We start from the raw sequence: 22,517 nt of genomic DNA on the forward strand, positions 1-22,517 counted from the left end.
TGAGCTTCCTGGCTGAGTGGGGATTCGAACCCTGGTCTCCCAGGTTCTGGTCTGACACCCTCACTGGCATTTCTCAAACTTGGGTCCCCAGCCATTGTTGGATTACAGCTCCCATCATCCCTAGGTAGCAGGACCAACGGTCCGGGATGATCAACTCTCATGTGGCCAAATATACACTGGGGGAAAATCCAATTCACTTCAAACCCGGAAATAGTGGGAAAGAGCAGGAGAGTCCTCGTGGCACACGAGAAGAGCCCAAAGAGGACGTCAGGGAGGGCGGAGGAAGCCCCGAAGGTAGCAGAGACACAGCAGGGATTTGTTTAGGCTGCTCAGCCTCTCCGTCTAACAGCTGCTGCTGCAGCAGCTGCTGCCACTTTTATTTACACGTCCTCCAGCCTCCTGGAGGCCCCAGAGCTTCAGTTCTAGTTATGGACATTTTTGGATCCAGTATTTTTGCTCTGGGTTGGAGAAAGCACAGCACAGAGGACGTTTAAAGGGTGCTCCCTACTTACGCACACGGAGGCCCTGTACATAACCCCCGCGTTAAGTGGGGGGGACACGCCTGTGTCGGAATTCCGTACGGCCGAGCTACTCCTCCTCGGACGTTCCTCCGACGGTGATTAACGACCTAAGCCTTTGATGAGGCTTCAGGCACGTTCCCTAATCCGTCCAAGCAGCAGAAGGACGAGAAATATAAGCTACATTGCTAGGTTTTATTTCTAACTACGCAGACAGAAAAGAATATACATCCTCTCTCTGTGAGAGTCAGTGAACCAACTGAGACAAAGAAACGGGAAACCAGTAACAGCAACATCCATCTCCCATGGACTTCCAACAGTCTGGAATGTAAACAGAGTCTTGTGACTCCGAAAACTGCACAGTGGCATCAACAGAAATCTAACAGCCTGTACCTGGTCAGTGAGGAAGGAGGGCTTGTAGGTGCCGTCAGTGGAGGTGTTCCCGGTGCCCCGCAGGGACTTCATGTGCGAGACGGCCATGCGCAGGATGGTGAGCTTGTCCGGCTTGCGGGCCAGGGCGCTGCAGGTGGGCACCATGTCCGACAGCTCCGTGATGTAGGCCGTCATCTTGTTCCTCCGGCGGCGCTCGATCTCGCTGTGGTTCTCCCTGCAGGTTGGCGGGAGGGCGAAAGGAGGCAGGCCGGTTAGTTCACAAGGCTCCAGCGCCCAACCCTGCGCACGGTCGCACAAGAGGGGGAGGAAAGGAATGGATGCGGGGCCAGGAATCGTGGTTAGAGGCTGCAAAACTCTCATGCTGGACATGCAACAGGGGAGGGAAAGGTGCAAGAGAAACTTCTGGCCGCTTCAAAACAGGAACAACCATAGAAGCAGCTCGACTGCACTTGGAGCCAAAAGGACCATTGGGCGCAGGGTTCTGCTTCTGGCAATGGGCAGCCAGTTAGGTGCCTTTGGGATGCTCACAGCGCACAGCGGTTGAGAGCATGAGAAGAGCTCTGTAGCCAGATCAGGCCACTGGGGGCCCATGTGGTCTGGCACCCTGTTCTCACAGTGGCCAAAGGCATTGAGACAGGCTGCCTCTGGATCTCAGTAGCTGAGAAACAAGCTGAGCTTTGGAGAAGCAAACCACGGTTTGTTGGATCATCCGTGAGGCAACACATAGTCAACCTCTGATTAAGCAAACCACAGTTTGCTTAGTCAATCTGTGATTAAGCAAACCACAGTTACGTGCGAACAGGCCCTCGGGCGTGGTAATAACGTAACAGGCCACTTTAAAGGAAACATTCACAGGTTGGTCTGTGAAAGCCAGGACCCTCCCTTCCAACACTCCTCCCCTCCAAAAAAAGAGATTATGCTGGGCTTCCTACAAGGAAAAAAGAAACCAGGTTAGAGGCAACGGAATGAGTTCGATGTGTGGCAAGCATGGAATGGGAGATGGAACTGGATGGATGGTGGAGTGAAGACGGAACAAGTATTTTTTTTCTTTAATGAAAAAAAAGTAGGCTTGGAATTGTCCATCTTGAGAACTAATTTTTGGTAAGCTTTGGCTGGGATCTCGTGCTTCCCAGGACAAACACACAAAGCTACCGAGTGAAGCAAAGAAAGGGAGCAACTTTTCCGCAGAGCGGACTTAGTTCTCTGCAGAACTCCTCGCCAGTGCTACCCCCTACATCCCTTCTCTGCACAAGAAGTTGGGGGGCCTGGCACTAGTGCGACTTGCAGAGTAACCATGGGAGATCTTGGCTTTGGCTGAATTGGGCTCCCACAAAAAGTTGAGGATCTTGACACCTGACAAGAAATCCTTCAGATCCTCAAGAGCCTTCTCCTCCCTCCAAACCAAGTGCAGTGAAACCTTTGGCCCTCCAGCTGTTTATTTATTGCCGATTGATTGATTGCACTTAGATCCCACCTCCTTTCCCCCAAGGAGCTCACAGTACATGGCTCTCCTCCCTCCCCAATTTATCCTCACAACAACCCTGTGAGGTAGGCGAGGCTGAGAGAGGCAGCAATTGGCCTACAGTTACTTCATGGCTAAGTGGGGATTCAAACCCTGGTCTCTACAAGGCCCTAGTCCAACATGGACCACTGCACCGCAATGGCTCCCAGTCTGTTGATGAACTACAGCTCCCATCAGCAAGCACGGCCAATGGCCAGGCATGATGATGATGATGGGAGTTGTAGTCCAGCATCATCCAGAGGGCCAGAGATTTCCCCACACCTGACGTAAGGGAGAGGGAGACGGCTGCAGCCCCAGGAGCCTTCTTTGGCCCAGGGAATGGGGTGGCTCTCCAAGGTAACTGTTGAACTACAACTCCCAGCAGTGTCACCATCAACCCCGACTGCTGGGCCAGCCTGGCAGGGGCTGATGCGTGTTGGGGGTTCAAGAACCCCTGGAGGACACAGGTGCTTTTCTCTAGACCTTCTTTATTGTCCTGAAATGCTGTAAAAAAAACACACACACACTACAGAAAAACAACCTTGCAGAAACCGTTGCCGTTCTCTCTCTACCTGCCTTGGGTTCTATACTCCCAATATTCCAACTCGCTTTCTGCTACAGTTTGGACATGACAAATCTTTAGCTCTCAGTTATGTTCAGGATTATCATCCTACTTAGACCAAGCCTCTGTGCTTGCTATCTGCTGGATCTATTGTGGATTGTGGCCTTTCCCTCTGAACCAGCCCAGAGGGAAATTTCACCTTGCCAGCTCCATCCCTATGGCTCTACCCCACAGCAAAACCATCTGAAAGCCTTCCCCCAACTCCTGAAGAAAGACTTCAACACAATGCATCGGGTGGGACTTTGCTCTTCTAGGTTGCGGGCAGTTTGGAAGTAAAAGAAAAGAGTCCAGCCGTAGATTCTCGCAAAAGTGGAGGCCTGTCTTGTCCAGCATCCTATCTGCACAGCCGTCAAATGCCCCTAGGAAGCGAGATAGACTGCCTCTGGACCTGGAGGTTCCAGAAGAGCCTGGCTGCTGGATCACACCAAGGGGGTCCCACCTAGTCCAGCGTCCGATTCTCACAGCGGCCAACCAGAGACGCCCCAACAGAAACCCCACAAGCTCTACTGAAAGGGCGCGATACCAATAAATAAATTTCAAGGTTTCCAGGTAGGTGCAGGGAGAGAGTCTCAACACACTCAGGTGCCACCTCAAGCACCAATATTAAGCTGCAAAAATAAAAAGGATTCTAGAAGTGCTTGCCGCTGCTACCTGTGGGACTGTTGTTAATGCAAGTTAAACGTCTCTCTCACCCACCCACCCCAAGCATCGCAATCAAGGGGCCAGCGGCTTTGGAGTGGCGATAAGAGGAGCCTGAGAGGAGATATGCTAGGCATCTTCAAATATCTCAAGGGCTGTCACATGGAAGAAGGAACAAGCTTGTTTTCTCCTGCTCTGGGGGGCAATGGATTCAGGTTACAAAGAAAGGAGAGTCCGACGAAACATCAGGAAGAACTTTCTGACAGTAAGAGCTGTTCGACAGTGGAACAGACTCCCACTAGAAGTGGTGGGCTCTCCTTCCTTGGAGGTGTTTAAGCAGAAGTTGGATGGCCATCTGTCACGGATGTTTTAGCTGTGATTCCTGCATTGCAGCGGGTTGGACTGGATGACGCTCGGGGTCCCTTCCAACTCAATTCTATAACTGCCTCCCCGTTTTGACTGGGCTAAGGAGTGGCAGCCAAGGTCCTTTTGGTCGCCCCATTAAAAAACCAGCCTGCCATCAAGTCCCCCTGTTGATCGGGCAGCCAGATGAGGCATAAGCGATGCCAGCTGCTGACCCCCTCACAAAGGCTGGCTTCGTCATAAGCCAGTAGAGCAGGAACAAAGAAAGCTGCCTTATACAGAGTCAGACCACTAGTCCACTCAGCTCAGTATCGTCGGCACTGACTGGCAGCAGCGTTCCAAGATTTCAGACTTAAGAGGGAATTCCTGGTCCTACCTGGAGATACCAGGGACCTTCTGCATGCAAAGCAGGTGATCTGAAACCCAGCTATAGCCCTTACCCTAAAATAAAGTAAGAATCCAGTCCTCATGGCTCTGAACGAAGGGTTTCTACCAAGCCAGACCCTTGTTCCGCCCAGCTCTGCCTTGTCTACACTGACCTGCTGAAGTTCTGCATGCCTGAAACATTCGCAGCTCCACCTGGAACTGGGAAATGAACCCGGGTTCATTTGAATGCTGCTGCTGAGTCCCTTGCCCTTATTTTGCAACCCACCCTGCTTCTGAAAGAGCCAAACATGCCATTCATCAAACCAGGAAAGGTGCTGATTTTTCAGGTAAGTCTCGTGTTTGGGTTCAAGACCTCGATTTAAGGAAGGAAGCGGGGTGAGGGCAGGGAGACTATTAAGAGGAGGCAGACGGGGAGGGGTGTCACAGAGGAGGAAAAGAGGAGGAGGAGAAGGAGCTCTGCTTTGCCATGCTTAAATAAAAAACACACACAACCAAATCTCCATTCTCCTACCTGGCCAGTCTTTCCTTATCCGCTGAGCTCTGCTCATCATCAGACCTGGAAATAAAAGGGGTGAGCTAAGCTAAAACTGGGGAGGAAAAAAATGTCTTTTAAAGTAACGGGGAATAAAAGAAAGGAGGGTGGGGGAAGGGAATGTAACAGGAGACCCAATTTATCTGCAATAAGAAACGGAAGGTGGGTGGGGAGGTGTCATGACTTTGCTGGCATTCTGGAACCAGCTGCAGGCCGGGTGCTGCACGCCCTGCGTGAGAGGAAAAGGTCTCCGCCCAGAGGGGCTTACAAACCATGTTAGAGACACGGATGAGGGTGGAGAGAGAAAAAACAAGAGGTGAGGGAAGAGGAGAAAGTCTGGCCAGAGTATAGTGTGGAGCAAGTGAAGGACGAGTCAGGTGGCACAGCAGGACCCCACAAAGGACACTATGCATGTATATATTTATTTATTTTTATTTCACTATATATACAGAGAGCATTATTGTAAAACAAACAGCACTAAACCTCAACCTCAAAGCATGTTACAAAAAGAATAAAACAATGAAACCATCGGGGGGGGGGGGAACCTGTGTGTGTGTGTATGTGTATATTTATATACCGTATTTTTCGCCCTATAGGACGCACTTTTTCCCCTCCAAAAATGAAGGGGAAATCTGGGTGCGTCCTATGGGGCGAATGCAAGCTTTCGCTGAAGCTTGGAGAGCTCTCCAGGCTTCAGGAACACATCCGCAGCCTAGGCAGCCCTGCGGGGAACTCCTGCAGGGCTCCCCACGCTGCGGATAGCAGCCTGCCGCCCGGTGCGAGGGGCGCCCTGAAGCAGAGCGCCCCGCGCGCCCGGCAGACATCCACAGCGTGGGGAGCCCTGCAGGAGTTCCCCGCAGGGCTCCCCACGCTGCGGATAGCAGCCTGCCGCCCGGCGCGAGGGGCGCCCTGAAGTAGAGCGCCCCGCGCGCCAGGCAGACATCGGCCAGCCCCACAAGCTCGGGGGACAGTAGGGAGGCGCAGCGCCGCCATCCCGCTGTTCCTCGACCTGGTTCGGTTTCCCCGACCTGGTTTTGGGGGGAAATAAAGGGGGGAAATTTCCTTTATTTCCCCCCCAAAAAACTAGGTGTGTCCTATGGGACGGAGCGTCCTATGGGGCGAAAAATACGGTACATACCGGTATATATATAGTGCAAAACTAAAACCCAGAGTAAAACACACAGAAGTCTATGTACTTGGAGAGGCTTTGCCTAAACAAAAATGTTTCTACCAGGCATCAAGAACAGGCGCCAGCCTGATGTGTCAACAGGCAGGGAGTTCCAAAGTGTGGGGGCTGCCATACCAAAAGAGTGCAGCAAATATTTACGTGGCACCTGGAACACTGCCAGTTCCACAGGCTGGAGCAGCTCACTAGAATGTAAGCCCCAGGACCTGGTTCTAATACTAGGGGAGCTGTAAGTCCCTTGCAACATGCCAAGGCATGAGAGGCAGAGGGCCTCTGAGAGCGTGCAGAGCGCCTTGCTGGTGACCAAGACACAGCCATGTGGGTTGAGAAGCGCAAAGGCAAGCTTTCATGAACGCCATTCGCAAATCCCAAAAAGGAAAGGTGAGATACTTATATGATGAATAATATTACGGAATGGGGAGTTCTCAATGGGGAAACAGATTGGCTATTAGTTACGGTTTTGCAGCATTGCGTGAAGACTTAAAAAGGGGAAAAAATCCTGAGGCTTTTAATTCTTAACCTGTGGTGGAACTGGTTCAACCGCTGCCTCCTGTTAGCTTTTAAAATAATGACGGTCTCTTTCCAAAGGAGTCCTGAAGCAACTTGCGAATGTCACAAAATACAAAATATACCGTATTTTTCGCTCTATAACACGCACCAGACCATAACACGCACATAGTTTTTAGAGGAGGAAAACAAGAAAAAAAAATATTCTAAACGAAATAGTGGATATATGATTTTTGTGGTTCATGCTATGGCCACAGACATGTGATCTGACAGTGAGTTTGGAGTAGCCCAATGCAAAAATCCTGAGGATCCATGTGGATCCATGCTTTGTAACCACAGAGGAGGGAAGGAAAGGGAACCATGGATCCTCTGCTCACGATCCCCCCTGCCACCCGCAGGCATTCGCTCCATAACACGCACAGATATTTCCCCTTACTTTCTAGGAGGAAAAAAGTGAGTGTTATGGTGCAAAAAATACGGTAGTCGGACAATAAAGGACGTGTTAAAAACAAGTAGCCTAAAAGTGTTCATCCAAGGAAGGTCACCGAGCCACATGAAATATCCATGCTGCCAAAGGAATGCCAGACTCCCCAGCGCTGTCCAAATCGCCTGGGGAAATATTGGAAAGTAAACCACAGGAAGGGCCAGGAATGTTCCTCATACTGGTCTGTCTAGTTCAGTACTGTTCACACTGGCTGGCAGTGGCTTTCCAGGGTTTTAGGCAGCGAATCTTTCCAAGATGACCCCAGTGGGGACTGAACCTGGGACCTTCTGAATGCAAAGCAGGTGCTCTACTATTGAGCTAAGATTCTAGTCCTCATGGTTCTAAAATAGAAACGTAGGAAGCTGCCTTATACCAAGCATTGTCCACCCTGACTCTCCAGGTCTCAGACCAGGATATTTCCCTCTCCCTACCTTGGGAGATGCTGGGGCCTTCTGCAGGCAAAGCAGGTGTTCTGCCACTGAAGCTGCAGACCTGCCCCAAATAATTATCCAATTAAAACAGCAGTGGTAGCATCCAGGCTGCCTTTTAAGCCCTGCCACTTCCCCCTTTCAAATCTTAAAAAACTGGGTTTGAAGCCAGATTTGGCGGGGGAAGGAAACCTGGGTTGCAGCTTTAAAAGAAACGCCCCACCGCCACCACCCCTGAACGACTGATGCAAATCCAGCAGAGCGGTTTTTGCAAGTCAGGAGGAGGAGGAAACAGAGAAATCTCCACCCCATCTCAAAATCTAAGCAATCCTCCAGAACTGAGAAGCAGAAATCTTGTGAGGAGCCTTTCCCAGAAGGCAAACAGCTACAAAAGGAGGCAGGGATATTGCATTGGGTGCCAGTAACTTCTTTTGCTTCCCATTGCATCTCGGCTAGTAATCAACTTGCAACGAAGAACCTGAACCCAAGCCTGTATTTTTCCTCCTCCCTCCCACCCAGTTTTTGTGTCTTTTTTTAAAAAAAAGGATTGTTAAGTCTGTTTTTAAAAAAGTTATACTTTTTACATTACAAAATCAAAAATATATAACAGAAACGATAAAGAGAGATGAAAATGAAGGGGTGTTAAAAAGCGATGTGTAAGCCACTCTGGGAGCAGGATAAAAATAAATAAATACGAAAATGAATAAGAAGAAGAACATAGGGAGATCAGAAGAGCCTGGCTGCTGGATCAGGCCCAGTGATCCATTTGGTCGAGCATCCTGGCCGACCAGATGCCCAAGTGGGAAGGCCGCCAGCAGGACTTGGGTGCCAGAGCAGCTCCCCACCGGCCCCCACGGTTTCCTGCAACTGTTATCCAGACGCATGGCTGGCTCCCAGTGTGGAGGCAGAGGATAGCCATTGTGGCTGGGAGCCATCGATAGCACTCTCCTCCTCCTTGAATTTGTCTAATCCTCTTTTGAAGGCATCAAAGTTGGCGGCCCTCAACAGTGGGAGCAAGCGCCATAGTTGAGCCGTGTGAAGAAGCACTTCAAAAGCAAAAGTTTTCTTTTACAGTCCTTTCAGCTCATGCATCCGAACCTCCTCCCCATCGGAAAAGACCGTCTCCATACTAAGCAAGGTAGCTAAGTCATGGGTAGGTAAACTAAGGCCTAGGGGCCGGATCCGACCCAGTCGCCTTCTCAATCCTGCCCGCGGACAGTCCAGGAATCAGCGTGTTTTTACATGAGTAGAATGTGTCCTTTTATTTAAAATGCATCTCTGGGTTATTTGTGGCGCATAGGAATTCGTTCATATATATGTTTTCAAAATATAGTCCGGCCCCACACAAGGTCTGAGGGACAGTGGACCAGCCCCTTGCTGAAAAAGTTTGCTGACCCCTGAGCTAAGTCTTTGTTACCACGGGTGTTGAAATCCCCCATTAATTGCAACCTTGCACGAGGGCACCCATTTTGAAGACGGGAGTAAATAACCCTCTGAGTGATCCCTATATGATGGATCGTGCAACTGGGGGACGGGCCTAACTCGTAGGGTGCAAGATACACCTTAATAAGTAACAAGGATGGTATGGTATAACGGCATCTTACGTGGGGATTCGGTTCCAAGTGTTCCGTGCGTACACAGTAATGTGTATACTCAAAACCTTGGAGCCATCCCTGCGCCAGCACCCCTGGCCTTTTGAGAGGGGCTGGCCCGCCAAGCAAGGCAGAGCGTTTATAAGCGCTTTCCACACCAGGAAAACCTGGCACAAAAAGAGCTTTCGCGGTCTCTCGCCTTGCTTACCAGGCAAGGCCTGCTCGGCACACCGGCTCTGGGTTGCTCTTGCGAAATCTTGTGGGGCTAGCCTGAGTTTTGGTGAAATCTCGCGCTTCTGCAGCTGGCACACTGAGAGGGCCTTGCACAGAAAGCAAGTCAGGGAGATTAAAAGCTCTTTTCATGCAGGAAGAACCTTGCGTGCTTTTAATTTGCGTGATTTCACCCGGCCGGCCTTCAACCACACAAGGTTGAAACCGCACAGGTTTAATGTGTGCAAGTTGCCAACGTTCTGTACTTCCGTTTTCATCCTTCCTGGACCAGGCCAGATGCAGGAGGTGGAGGTTATGCCCTGGTCTTACTGGGCAAACCACAAAGGACTTCTTTGCCATGCTGAAAACTGGCGAAACAAGCCAGAATCATCTGTGAAAGCGTTTTGAGGCTAGGTTTGGATCTGAGCAAAGAGCCCAAGCTGACTGGCTCCTCCTGCTGACTCACAGCGCTCAGCCCCTTAAGAGAGATTTCCTGCATCTGACAGGCACCAAAGATAACGGCAGGCAGATGGTGGGGGCCAGCTCCCCAGCTTTAAAAAAAAGGAAGAAGAAAGAAGATCGGCTTTTGACCTTTAAACAGCAAAATGGCCTCACTTCGAACCAGGGTTGCGCAAGGCAGGAGAGTGTTAAAAGTCATTGTGGGCAACAGTTTCTCTTGCCAGCAAGGCAGAGATGCCTATCTTTGAAGAGGAAGAAGAGGAACAGGAAGAAAAATCCCCCCTCCAATTTAAGACGTTTGCGCAATCCGTTCCCAAGCAGGCCAGGGATTAAAAAGAAGTCGCTGGATGGCTGCAGGTATGAGGCAATTCAACGGAAAGAATAGCCTGACCTCAGGCAACCGGATATGAGCAAACTCCTTGACCTGCCTGTTGAGACAGTGTGGCAGGTCCAAACAAACCACAGGATTTAAATTTTTAAAATTTATGTCTCACTTTCCCATCAGGCGCCTCCCTCCCTCTGTTATTTACGCCCAGCTTCCGCCAGCTTCCCATCCCACCCCTGCCTCAGTTTACCACCTGGTGCTTGCCTTCTCTTTCTCCCCAGCCCCATATTCCTGCCTCCGTTTCCCCACCCAGTGCCTGCCTTCTGTCTCTTTCCCCCCAGGAGCAAGTTGCTCTGAGAGCTTTGCCATTTAAAAAGCAACAAGTAATAATAATTTTAAAAACCCTGGCTTTGCAGTCCGCCCGTCCGCCCCCGCAAAAGAGCAGCTGCATTCTTCTAATTAGCCGTGCTTAAAAACAAACTGAAAATTACTCCAGCCACCACTCCCTGCACCCCAAATTTCAAGAAAGAGGCTATTTGCTTTGCTGTTTCAAAGGCAGAGTTTTCAGAGGGATTGGGAGGCGGAAGAAGGCGCAGAGGGAGGGAGGGTCACATGGGATGCTTTGAGCTGGGGCAGAGATGGATGAAAGGCCACCTGGAGCTCAGGTGAGTGGCACATGCCAATGGTACAGCGCTTGGGCCTCAATGGCTCCTGCAGGGCAGAGGCGCTGGAGGAAGGCTTACCTAGCAAACCGCTCCTTGTCGTTTGGGAGCTGGTCATCATCGCACCTAGGAGAAGAATCGGGAGAAGGAAGACATGAGAAAAGGGCAGCTTCGAACAGCACAGAACGGCCTGTGCCTCTTTGGACAACGGCCAGGGCCACAACTGCTGAGACTTGGGAGACTGTTTCATCCTGATCGTTAGAATTCAAAGTCTTGGCAAATCACCATTCTTGGAAGAAGAATATTGTTCTTTATTTGCAATATAAATGTTTTATATGCAAATATTTTATCTGCAAATATAGCAACTCAGGTCTATGTGGGCGCTTTGCACAGTCCTTTTCTTTTAGTCGCCTTCTTTTGAAACAGAAAATATGGTGGTGAATTTTTCTTGATTCACCTTTTTGTAAACTGCTTTGAGGTTTTTACAGCTCAGCGGTATATAAATTTTATGAAGCCAACTAACTGGCTAAGAAATACATGCTCAGAAGACCTGCCAGCCTGGATCTCCTACAGACGACGACATTGTGGCTTGAAGAGATTAAGCTTTTGAACAATGACTGTTTCAGAGCCGTAGCTCATCAGGAATCCCATACAGGATGAGATGGTGTTGCAGGACTACGTTGCCTAGTTCATCAGGGATCCCAGGCTAGATCATGGAATCACTGAAGTGTGGGGTTGGACGGGACCCCAAGGCTCGACTAATTCAAACATCTGCACTGCAGGAATCACAGCTAAAGGAAGCTATCCAATTTCTGTTTAAAAATCTGCAATGGATGATAGCCCAACACTTTCTGAAGGAGTCCGTTCTACTGTCAGATAGCTCGTACCCTCAAAGTTCTTCCAGATGTTTTGCTGCAATCTCCTTTCTTGTAACTTGAACCCACAGCTTCAGGTCCCACCCTCTGGAGCAGTGGCAAATAAGTTTACTCCATCTGACATTTGACAGACCTTCAGATACGTGAAGACGGCTATCTTATCACCCCATAGTTTTCTCTTCCGCAGGCTAAACATACCCAACTCCCTCAATCGTCCCTCCTAAGGCTTGGTTCCCAGACCCTTGATTATCTCGGTCGCCAGACTCCACACACATTCCAGCCTAAACATATCATTCTTAAGATATTATAATGTTGCAGCTCTACATAGCCATGCTCATCAGGGATCTTCCGCTAGACACGACAATATTGCTGCACTACGTAGCCTATCAAGCTTGGCTATGCACTGGCATCACTAAGGACAAAACAAAGCCTTCTGTAAACGAAGGAGATGCTTCCTGCACTAGACACATGAGTCATCCCAGCCAATCAGGGATACCAGAGAGAATGGAATTCGACCTCAGCTCTTGCACAGCCAAGTCCCACTCCCTTCTATTTTCTGATGAGCCTTTTCACAAGACGGATCCCTCTCGCACTTTGGCTCAGCACAAGTCCCCAAGTCCCTTGCCACTGGAAGTCCGTCTCACCTGAGAAATTTGCTGTTCCCTTCTCCATCGTCATCAAAATCGAGCCTGGAGAACAAGAGCAAGAACGACTGTTATCTCAGCTGCAACAAACCTCCCCCTCGGACTCCCAAGTCAAACAGCAGGTGAAGAAAATGAAAGCCAAGCAGAGTCTTAAAACTCAAGAGGGCTCCAAGGATGTTGAAATTTAGGTGTAGGGTTTACTGTACCTCCTCCCACCTGGCCTGGTCTCAGCTCATCCCAAAGCTCTTCCCAGAGGCAGCAAAAGAGGGGCCCTGTACCTGTTCTTGGACTTCAGCTCCCATCAGCCCCAACGCCAGCAAGGACAACAATAAAGGATGATGGGAGTTGTAGTCCAACAACATCGGGGGGGGGGGGCAGGCACCAGGCTGGTTTTGCCTCAGCAGGAGAGATGGGAAGAGGCTCATCCCAACAGCTTTGCCAACGCCCCCGCTCCATCAGGCGCCTGCTCCTACCCCTGAATTGTGCCAGCACTTGGTCATTATAAGAGGAGATATTTAAGAATTGGTGCCTGAGTTTGATTTTTTCCCCCTTTTCCCTCCCCGTCCCTTTTCCCTTGTGCGTCATGCTTTTTTGTAAGGCTGTGGCAGAGACTGCCTTGTTTTAAGGGATAGTATGTAAGCCACGCTGAGAACCTTTTCGGCTGAAGAGCAAGGTACAAATGCTCCCAATAAATAACAATAACTTCTAAAAACAGGCGGGAAGCCTAAATGCAGCCCTCCCGGCCTCACTATCTGGATTCCAAGACCCTCCTGCAGGCCACGCCCTCTCCCAATAGGCCACACCCCTCATAGTCCTGCTTCGTGCCTTCAACTGTTTCTTCCTGGTTGGGATGTGTCTACTGAACTCTGGTGTCATCTTCTGTTTGCATGGAAGGAGGGAGGCGTGTGTGGGTGTACGGGAAATGTCTGAAGTTGCTGCCCGTATTTTTGTACAGAAAGCCTGCAACTTGTGCAGGGGTTACATTCCAGAGATTGCGCCTGAAGCCAAAAATTACTTCAAGTCAAAGCACACTGGGTTCAACAGTGGGTGGGATTGCCAAAGTCTTTTTTCTCAGATGCCCGTCCACTTTTTTATTTTTATTTTGGCCAAGTGTATAAAGCTGAATGCGCACAAGTTAAATGTGTGTAGGTTGTGGCCTTGCTGTACCAGCGAACGTATTTGCAGATGCTAATGTACTTTTGAACTACATTCCTGTAGGAGGGAAATTAAAGGGCAGGACAGCAAAAGTGGAATTTGTGAGCCTTCGTGGTAGCCAAGAAACTTAAAACTTCGAATTTGGAAGGCTGAACATCCACTGTCTATCACAAAATGGCCTTGAGAATCTCACCAGCCCTGGCTACATGTGAACACACTTCCTACAAACGCATCAGTCTCGTGGGTATACTTATTTTGGCTGGCTTGGAGCAATATTTCTATTTAAGATGGATGTACTGATGTTTATTGCATTCTTAATGTGAGCTGATGGATTGTTTTTGCTATTTTAAAGCTCCTCTTCATTTTTTGTCTCTTTTTTCTTTGTTAAATTGCTATTTAAGAATCAGCTTTCTTAAAAAGAGAAACTTCTGGTTGCTGGGATGAATCCGATAGAGCAAAGGGAGAGTTGTATCCATGATGCCACTTGCTTTTGCCTCTGGCCCTGCCCAACAGGGGTTCGTGGCCCCCAGAAGGTTACATGAGGCCCTTGGGTTGGAAGGGGGGAGCCCCCACCCCGCCAAGCATCCTCATTCCAAGTGACCACCAGAGCCACCCTTACCCCGTCCTGCGCTTGTTTGCTCTCTGGACTATGCTCCCTCCAGAACATGCGTCGGGTCCAGGCGTCCCTGAAGCAGAGCCCAGCAAAGGGACATCCGATGCCATTTCTGGAAGAAGAGGGAGAAAGACGAGAGGGGAAGTGAGGCATCATCCCTTTAAAGCCCTAAACGGCCTCGGCCCAGTAGACCTGAAGGAGCGTCTTCACCTCCATCGTTCTGCCCAGACAGTGAGGTCTAGTGCCAAGGGCCTTCTGGCGGTTCCCTCATTGCTAGAAGTGAGGTTACAGGAAACCAGGCAGAGGGCCTTCTCGGTGGTGGCACCTGCCCTGTGGAACGCCCTCCCACCAGGTGTCAAAAAGAACAACAACTACCAGACTATTAGAAGACATCTGAAGGCAGCCCTTGATGTTTGATGTATTACAGTATTTTAATATTTTTTTGGAAGCCGCCCAGAGTGGCTGGGGAAACCCAGCCAGATGGGCGGGGTACAAATAAAAAAATATTAATATTATTATTATTATTATTATTATTATTATTATTATTATTATTATCATCATCATCATCATCATCATCATCATCCCAAGAGGGCAGCAGACATCTGCTCTGGGTTGCTCCGCCGACTGGCTGGCTTGCCAGGCAAACAACGCATTGCCAGAGCTGAGCCTTCTACATACACACACACAGAGAGCAGGATGAAAGCACCAGACTTTCTGGCACATCCCTCTGAAGAAAGCACACTGGACGCCAGAGAGAAAACAAGCACAACTCAAAGGGGAAATGTGTCTGGCTTTTAAGAAGGCGATGTCAGGATCAAAGTCACTCATCGTTCCCACTTAGTCACAATCTGGGGTTGTGCGAATACTGAAAGATCTGGGACAGACAGAAGGAAGGACTTCTTCGCACAGCGCAGAATTATGGATTTTGTTCCCACAAAAAGACAACAACGGGGCTTGCCTTGGAGGGACTTTATTTATCTAGGGGAAGGTTTTATGCAAAACAACAAAACAACTCCAGTTTGAATGCATGGTGAGCACTCGTCCCATATGAAACACCCATCTGGAAGCCCCCAAAGTCTCCTGGCCCCAGATGCCCAACAGAGGGAAAAGGGAAACAGAAAAGCAAGTACTTCTTAATGCAGCGCCGCGTTAAACTATGGAATTCTTTCCCACTGGAGACAGTGGTGATCACCAACTTGGATGGTTTTAAAAGAGGAATGAGACAAATTGATTAAGGAGAAGGCTAGGCTCTGTCTCCACAGTTAGAGGCACCAACGCTACTGAAATCCAGTTGCCAGAAACCGCAGGCAGGAGAGAGTAGTTCTTGTGCTCAGGTCCCGCCTTTGAGCTTCCCACCGAGGCATCTGGTTGGCCTCTTCTGATATCCCTATGGAACCTCCATGTCCAGAGCCAGTCTACCTCCATTCCTAATTTCTTTGGGGCATTTGTGAGAACAGGACCCAGGACTAGATGGGCCACTGGCTCTTCTCATATTCTTATTTACCCCTCAAATAACAAACCATTGACTCCATTGGGCTGCCACAGATGGAAGAAGTCTCGGAGCAATAAAAGCGCATGGCGGGCATGGCATGTTTTATGCCGCGGCACTCACGGAAAAGAACGAAACAATACCCACAAAGATAATTTAAAATCCTGCTGCAGGCTTCTCTCAGGACTCCGTTCCCTCTGAGGCAGGCCCGATCTAATTAATACCACAAGGCTGTAAAACTCAGAGAACAAGCCGTAAACCATCTGAAGTGCTCTTAGGGGCTTCAATCTCCCTGCCTTGCTTCTCTGGGTGTGTTTTTTTTTTGCGAAGAGTTAATAAGATCATATTCATGTACAAAGCCTTTAGAGACTGTCCAGAACAGAAAGGCAGTCAGGAAAAGAGCAGCAATGACGCAACGCCAGTCTAAGTTCTGCTCCTTACAACCCTTTTACGAATTGAAAAAATAAAATAAAATCAATTTTCTGCCTGCAGCTGACAGTGGAGAAGGAGTCTGCTGAAAATGAAAGGTTTCCTGGCAGGGAAAGGGGGAAAGGCAGAAGACCAAAAGCCCGCTCAAGGAGGGGAACTCTTAAGAGCGCCAAGAGTGGTCAGGCGACATCCCTCCCCACCATTCCTCTCACAGAGCTCCCTGTGATGAGGGACTGAGTGCTAAACCACTCTGGGAATTGGAGTTAAGAGCCCAAAATATCTGAAAGGCGATGTCCTTTCCTTTCGTTTCTGCCCTGGTGACTCCCCATCTTCCATCCTCCGTAACACTGGGAGGACCACCATTTTCCAGCAGGCCTATGTCCTTCATCCTACACGTCTATTCGCAGAGAAGACACACCATCGAGACAGGGAGACCACCGTCTCCAGCTCTTGAGGAGGCGGCTGGTCCATCTGGGCCAATGCCTCACCAACCCCTGCCAGCTGCCTGCCTTCTTGGTTGCTGCCAGTCCACTGTCTTGCCAGCTTCCTCCTTGGTCTGAGTTGCCCCTTGTAGACAGAACTCAACAGGGAGGAGACAAAACTAGAATTCGCTCTAGCGCCACCTACTGCTGGTCTCCCTGCCTTAAAGGTAAAGTACCCCTGACAGATAAGTCCAGTTGCGAACGACTCTGGGGTTGCGGAGCACATCTCACTTTACTGGCCGAGGGAGCCGGTGTTTGTCTGCAGACAGTTTTTCTGAGTCATGTGGCCAGCATGACTAAGCCACTTCTGGTGAAACCAGAGCAGCGCACGGAAACGCCGTTTACCTTCCCGCCAGAGTGGTACCTATTTATCTACTTGCACTGGCGTGCTTTCGAACTGCTAGGTTGGCAGGAGCAGGGACTGAGCAACAGGAGCTCATCCCGTCACGGGGAATCGATCCGCCGACCTTCCGATCGGCAAGTCCTAGGCTCTGTGGTTTAGACCACAGCGCCACCCTGCCTTACGTCCTACCAATTTCAACAGGCAACACCAGGGGCAGTCCCTGCCTTCAAGCGCTACCTGCCAGCCGAAATGAAACTGCCTGGAGTAATATAAACTGCCTGATGAACTTTATGCATATGCCCTTACGGAAATATTTACTATCTTTGGTTCAACAAAAGGTTAGCAGGCAACTAGGGCAAGTGGCAAACAAGCAGCTTTCTGGGTCTGAGGACCAGTTCCTGAAGACACCAGACATCCCCTTCAAAGTTGCTGCTGCAAAAATCCAAGGCTGAACCAAAGGCGTGGCCAACTGGGTACTCCCCATCTTATCCTCACAACAACCCTATGAGGTAGGTGAGGCTGGCAGGTCACCCAAGAGTTTGCTGGATCCTGCCCATGGCCCATCGAGCCCAGCATCCTGTTCTTATTGCAGCCACCCAGTTGCCTCTTTTGGGAAACCCGCTTTCAGAAATCAGTTTTCAAAAGCAGAGGCTCAGCACGGCAAGCCATCGTGGCTAGTAGCCATTGACAATTTTCTCCACACCACACTGTTATATGTTCAACACACCGCAGAACACTGGTTTTCTGCCTTCTCTTAGAACCCAAATATTTCAGATTAATTCATGCCTCCCCCTGCTTATAAGTCCCATGCATTTAAATCTATCAGAGTCAATGAAATATATAGTAGAAGCACTCAAGGAAAATCTACCTGTAGTTTTATACGCACTACACTGAGATTTTGTGCCAATTAATCCCAACTTCCTCCCCTCACTTCTACTTGCCCTACTCCACTTTGCATCCCTAAGAGGAGGAAACACACCATTATTAATGGTTAAACCGAGCCATTTCTTGGCTTGCAGAGTACCCCCCCCCCCACTGTGCATAAATCTATAGGTCGCCTTCTTGTGTCTCCCTAAATGTTCCCGCTCTTGCATTCCAGAAATCGCACTGCGGCCCAGTCACCCTTGTCACCCGCCCACATCCCCAACTCATGCAGCCCACGGTGTGTTTTCCTATTTGTTTGATCCTGATGTGATCTGAAATTTCATCACATTTGCTTATGTTGCGTATTTAATCAGTCAATATTTTTCTTTTCATTTTTAGAGAAAGGCCAGATACTAATTCTTTAATAAAGAAAAGGGTCGTTTCCATTGGCAGTGCCCCCTCCCCAAGCCAAGACTCCCCCCCCCCATATCCTAACTCCAACTAAACCTTTTCCAAAGGGGTACCCAGGTAAAGTCTAAAGCAGCAAAAAAAGGGTTGTCATCCCCAAAAGCTGATTTCACGATAAATGTGTTATTTCAGGGGAACCCTATTCTTCAACTCATTTATTTCACTCCAAGCCCTGGGCCACTCCATTCCCCTTTCACCCCACAACTGCCACAGCATCCTCAAGTCACTCTTACCTGTGCTTTTCCCATCATGCCAAGCCCCTGCCCCACTTCTAACCCTATGCTCCCCCATGCTATTAAGAACCCTTTGGCCACACTCTCCGCCATCCCAAAGAAAATCCCCTCTGCAGGGGTGGCCCCCAGATTCGCTGCAGGCTGCTTCAGCTCCCCCAAACCTCTAAGTCTGAGCCTCCCGGCATCTCTCATGATTCCATGTAGCCCCCCACTCCCCACAATTCAGCTACAGTCGTCCCAAATCTATAACCCCTAGCTGCTCACAGACACCCTCATCCTATAACTCCCCATTATCCCAAACTGCAAGTCTAAGCCCCCAAATCTGTATCTCTAAGCCCCACAGGTTCCCCTTACCCTGTACTGAAGGCAGCCTGTTTAGGGAAGATTTTAATGTTTAATAGGTTATCGTATTTTAGTATTTTGTTAGAAGCCGCCCAGAGTGGCTGGGGAAACCCAGCCAGATGGGCGGGGTATAAATATATTATTATTTATTATTATTATTATTATTTTACTTCCCCTTTCCACCTTCACCCTCCCCCAAATCCCCCTCAAACCCTCTCCCACTAAGCCCCCTAACTCAAAACTCCCTCCCCCCCATTCCCCTTCCTCCCCAAAAGAAGAGACCCCCCCAAAACCCCTCTCCCCCTGAGCCCCTCATTAACCCCTTCCATCCCTCCGCCCCCTCCCCTCCTGTCACTCCAAGCCCTCCCCCCACCTACCTCGTCCTGCCCCCTCCCCACAGCTCACCCCTCCAGTCAGACCCTCCCCCCAAAGTCACGCTAGCCCCCCAACCTCTAACCGTGAGCCCCCTCCCGCTCTCCCCCCCCACCAACCCGGCGCCCAGGCCTCTGCCTCCCCCCCCCCCCCAACTCACCCTGGTTAGCAGCGGCTGTTGCCATGGCGACAGGAGGAGAGGGAGGCCGCTCTCCCCCCCCCGCCCCTCCGGCCCTGCCTCAGTTCTCCCCTCTCGCCAAGCGTCAATTCCAAGATGGCGGCCGCTCCAGCTCCGGGCGAGCCCCGCGAGGGGGCGTGGCCGAGGAGGCGGGGAGAGAGGGCTCTCCCATTGGCGCGCGGCCTCCCTGGGGGGCGTGGCCTCGCCTCTCTCTCCTCCCGCGAAGGCAGCTGACGGGGCGGGGCCAGAGGAGGGCGGGGCTTATAGATGGGGCGGGGCTTGGGGAAAATAAAAGGCCGATTCCGAGGGGCTCCCCGCGCGGCGCGTTGTCGGGAAGGAAGGGGAATGCGGTGACGTCAAAGTGACGTAGATTAAAGGAGCGGGGCGGGGAAGGAATCTCGGGTGACCTCACAGAGTGACGTAGCTTCAGCGGGAAAGGGGTTTTTTTTGGTGTGACACCATCGGCAGGGCTGGTTTTAATTTAAAAATTAAGAGGAGGGCGGGGTTCGATGCCGTCAGCTTGGCTTTTAATATCATTTTGTTACAAAGTCGGGGGTTCCAGGTGTGACGTCATGGGTGTGTTTCATTCATTCATTCCAATATGTGATAAGTATTATTTTAAAGCTGGTACTATTAAATAGGAGTATTTAACACAGAGAAAGTCGCTTATTTTTCTCTCAAACTACTGTACATATAAGGGACGCGGGTGGCGTTGCGGGCTAAAGCTAGGACTTGCCGATCAGAAGGTTGGCGGTTCGAATCCCCGCGACGGAGTGAGCTCCCGTTGCTCGGTCCCTGCTCCTGCCAACCTAGCAGTTCGAAAGCACTTCAAAGTGCAAGTAGATAAATAGGTACCACTCCAGCGGGAAGGTAAACGGCGTTTCCATGCGCTGCTCTGGTTCGCCAGAAGCAGCTTAGTCCTGCTGGCCACATGACCCGGAAGCTGTAGGCCGGCTCCCTCGGCCAGTAAAGCGAGATGAGATTACCTTTTTTACTATACATAATTGGGGGGGGGGGTTCTTTCCTGGAGACTTGCAATCTTAAAAAGGTTAAGGGACCCCTGACCATTAGGTCCAGTCGCGGCCGACTCTGGGGTTGCGGCGCTCATCTTGCTTTACTGGCTGAGGGAGCCGGCGTACAAAGAAAATGGACTGTGGTAGGAAGAGGAAAGTGAGCAGTGAAATAGCTGCTCCTTCCCTAGTGGACAGAATGGGGCTAGCTCCCCCCTCCCCACATCACTCCCAATGCTAGTCTGGTCAGCAGCAGACACCAGAGTGTGGCTCCCTTCAGCTCTCCAGTTCTACAGCTGGGCTGAGGACAAAAGTGCTGCTCAGTGTCCTAACTGCTGGAAGACCCACATTTAAAGCACAGGAGTTTCCCCAAAGAACCCTGGGAACAGTAGTTTCTTAAGGGTGCAGGGAACTGTAGCGCTGTGGGGTAAACTATGGTTCTCGGGATTGTGGGGTGTGTGCTTTAAATGCATGGTGCGTGCAAACTATTTTCGGAGCCTCGTCATTAACCAGCAATGGGGAAGCTGCCGCCCTCCCAGTGTTCTTGGACTACAAGTCCCAAGTCTAACCTGTTGGCACTAGCTTGGATGAAACGTAGGTGAAATCACACAGAGGTTCCATTCTTTGATCTGTCCTGCTCCTACTGCCAGTCCTTTTCTTTGCAGCGAGTTCTGGTACACAGGAACAAGTGAAGGGAGGTGAGGACAGGTGACCCCACCTCGGCCCGAAGTCACCCCCCCCAACCAGGCCTCAAACTGTCCAAAATTCATTTTGTCTTCTAAAAATCCAAAACAGCTTTTCTCTGCTCTTCTCTGCTTTTCTCACAAGATGCTGTGGCAAGGGCAAACCGTTACAGTGGTACCTCACAAGACGAATGCCTCGGAAGACGAAAAACTCGCAAGACGAAAGAGTTTTTCGTTTTTTGAGTTGCTTCGCAAGACGAATTTCCCTATGGGCTTGCTTCGCAAGACGAAAACGTCTTGCAAGTTTGTTTCCTTTTTCTTAAAACCGCTTGAAGAGGTGCAGTTGCGACTTGACCGCGCTTCGCAAGACGAAAAATTCGCAAGGCGAAAAAACTGGCAGAACGAATTAATTTCGTCTTGCGAGGCACCACTGTACTTTCTATCAGTACAAGAAGGCTTCAAAAAGCTAATGAATACACTCTGTCAATGCCAAGAATACTCAGGCCTGAGAACTGAATCTTATCTCACTCTAGTTGCAACATCTTTGGACATGCTGAACCACTCTCATCCCCCTTTCCTGGGAAGAGTGCCAAGAGTCCAAAAGAGTCCGAAGACAGGGGAGCTTTCTGTTCATGCTCAGAGGAACTCATGGGCAGGACTCCTGGAAAAGGAGGAGAAAGGGGAGGGAACTAGAAGGGGAATATAAACTCTGTGCACATGACTGTGAACTCGTGCTTGTTTGTGAGTTATCACACTTGCTCCTTCTACCAGTTCATGGATGGTAGAAATAAAAGCTTTTTCTCCAAAACTATTCCTTGAGTGTCTGTTGACTCCCATCTCCCTCTCCCCGGTGCAATACTTTTTCCCACCCGAGGGCAAAGCCTCATAAGGCTTACACAAGCATGACACCTGAGCCAACCTCAAAGGAGTGGTTATCTCAAGCCAGCATGCTTAGGATAACAACCCTCTGAGTCCAGGTTGCATCAGCAAGTCCTCAGACCTGCTGCGAATGCACTCTGCACATGTTTAGAGGCTATGTCATTTGAATCAGGGAACTGGAACTTCAAGGCTGGGCTTTCTCTGCTCTGAGACTCTTTCCAGGCTAAACCCATTTTTGGCTCTGCTCTGCACCCTCCTGGAGCACTTTTTGGCCTGTCCAGAATGTGTGCTTGAAGAGTGGCAATGCTTCTTCCTCAACTGAGCGGAGAGAAACCTGTGACTTTCATGTGACGCTAAGGTAGCCTTCTGTATACACACCTTTTGCTCCACCCAGAAAGTTGCTGGTCAGAGGAGGATGCTGCCCTCGCCCTGCAAAAAAAGATTCCCCACCCTTGATCTTAAGGACACCTTCACCTTCCAAGGCTGTGCCTGGCTCCTCGTAATACTGACAGAATCATAGAACTGTAGAGTTGGACGGGAATCCAAGGGTCATTTTAATGTATTTTTAATCTTTGTTGGAAGCTGCCCAGGGTGGCTGGGGAAACCCAGCCAGATGGGCGGGGTACAAATAATAATAAATTAAACGGCCT

At 50.1% G+C, this 22,517-nt stretch overlaps 2 protein-coding genes across 5 annotated transcripts in view; both read right to left on the reverse strand.

The window, feature by feature from the left end:
* The window catches only part of ARNT (aryl hydrocarbon receptor nuclear translocator), a 37,145-nt gene extending 17,710 nt beyond the window's left edge, over positions 1-19,435 (reverse strand). Inside the window, exons 1-6 of one of the 4 annotated variants that reach the window (XM_083477046.1) lie at positions 19,278-19,435; positions 14,102-14,207; positions 12,328-12,372; positions 10,890-10,934; positions 4,935-4,979; positions 912-1,125 (exon numbers count right to left, since the gene is read on the reverse strand). In XM_083477046.1, coding sequence (XP_083333172.1) covers positions 912-1,125; positions 4,935-4,979; positions 10,890-10,934; positions 12,328-12,372; positions 14,102-14,207; positions 19,278-19,302 — 480 coding nt within the window. In that variant the 5' untranslated portion in view covers positions 19,303-19,435. The remainder of the gene's footprint in view (positions 1-911; positions 1,126-4,934; positions 4,980-10,889; positions 10,935-12,327; positions 12,373-14,101; positions 14,208-19,277) is intronic. The other 3 variants (XM_083477045.1, XM_083477048.1, XM_083477047.1) reach the window with 3 other exon arrangements.
* The window catches only part of HORMAD1 (HORMA domain containing 1), a 578,262-nt gene that overhangs the window by 64,165 nt on the left and 491,580 nt on the right, over positions 1-22,517 (reverse strand). The gene's annotated exons all lie outside the window — the stretch shown is intronic.

This window comes from Podarcis liolepis (genome assembly GCF_965112155.1).
Source record: "Podarcis liolepis genome assembly, chromosome: 15".
NCBI lineage: Eukaryota > Metazoa > Chordata > Lepidosauria > Squamata > Lacertidae > Podarcis > Podarcis liolepis.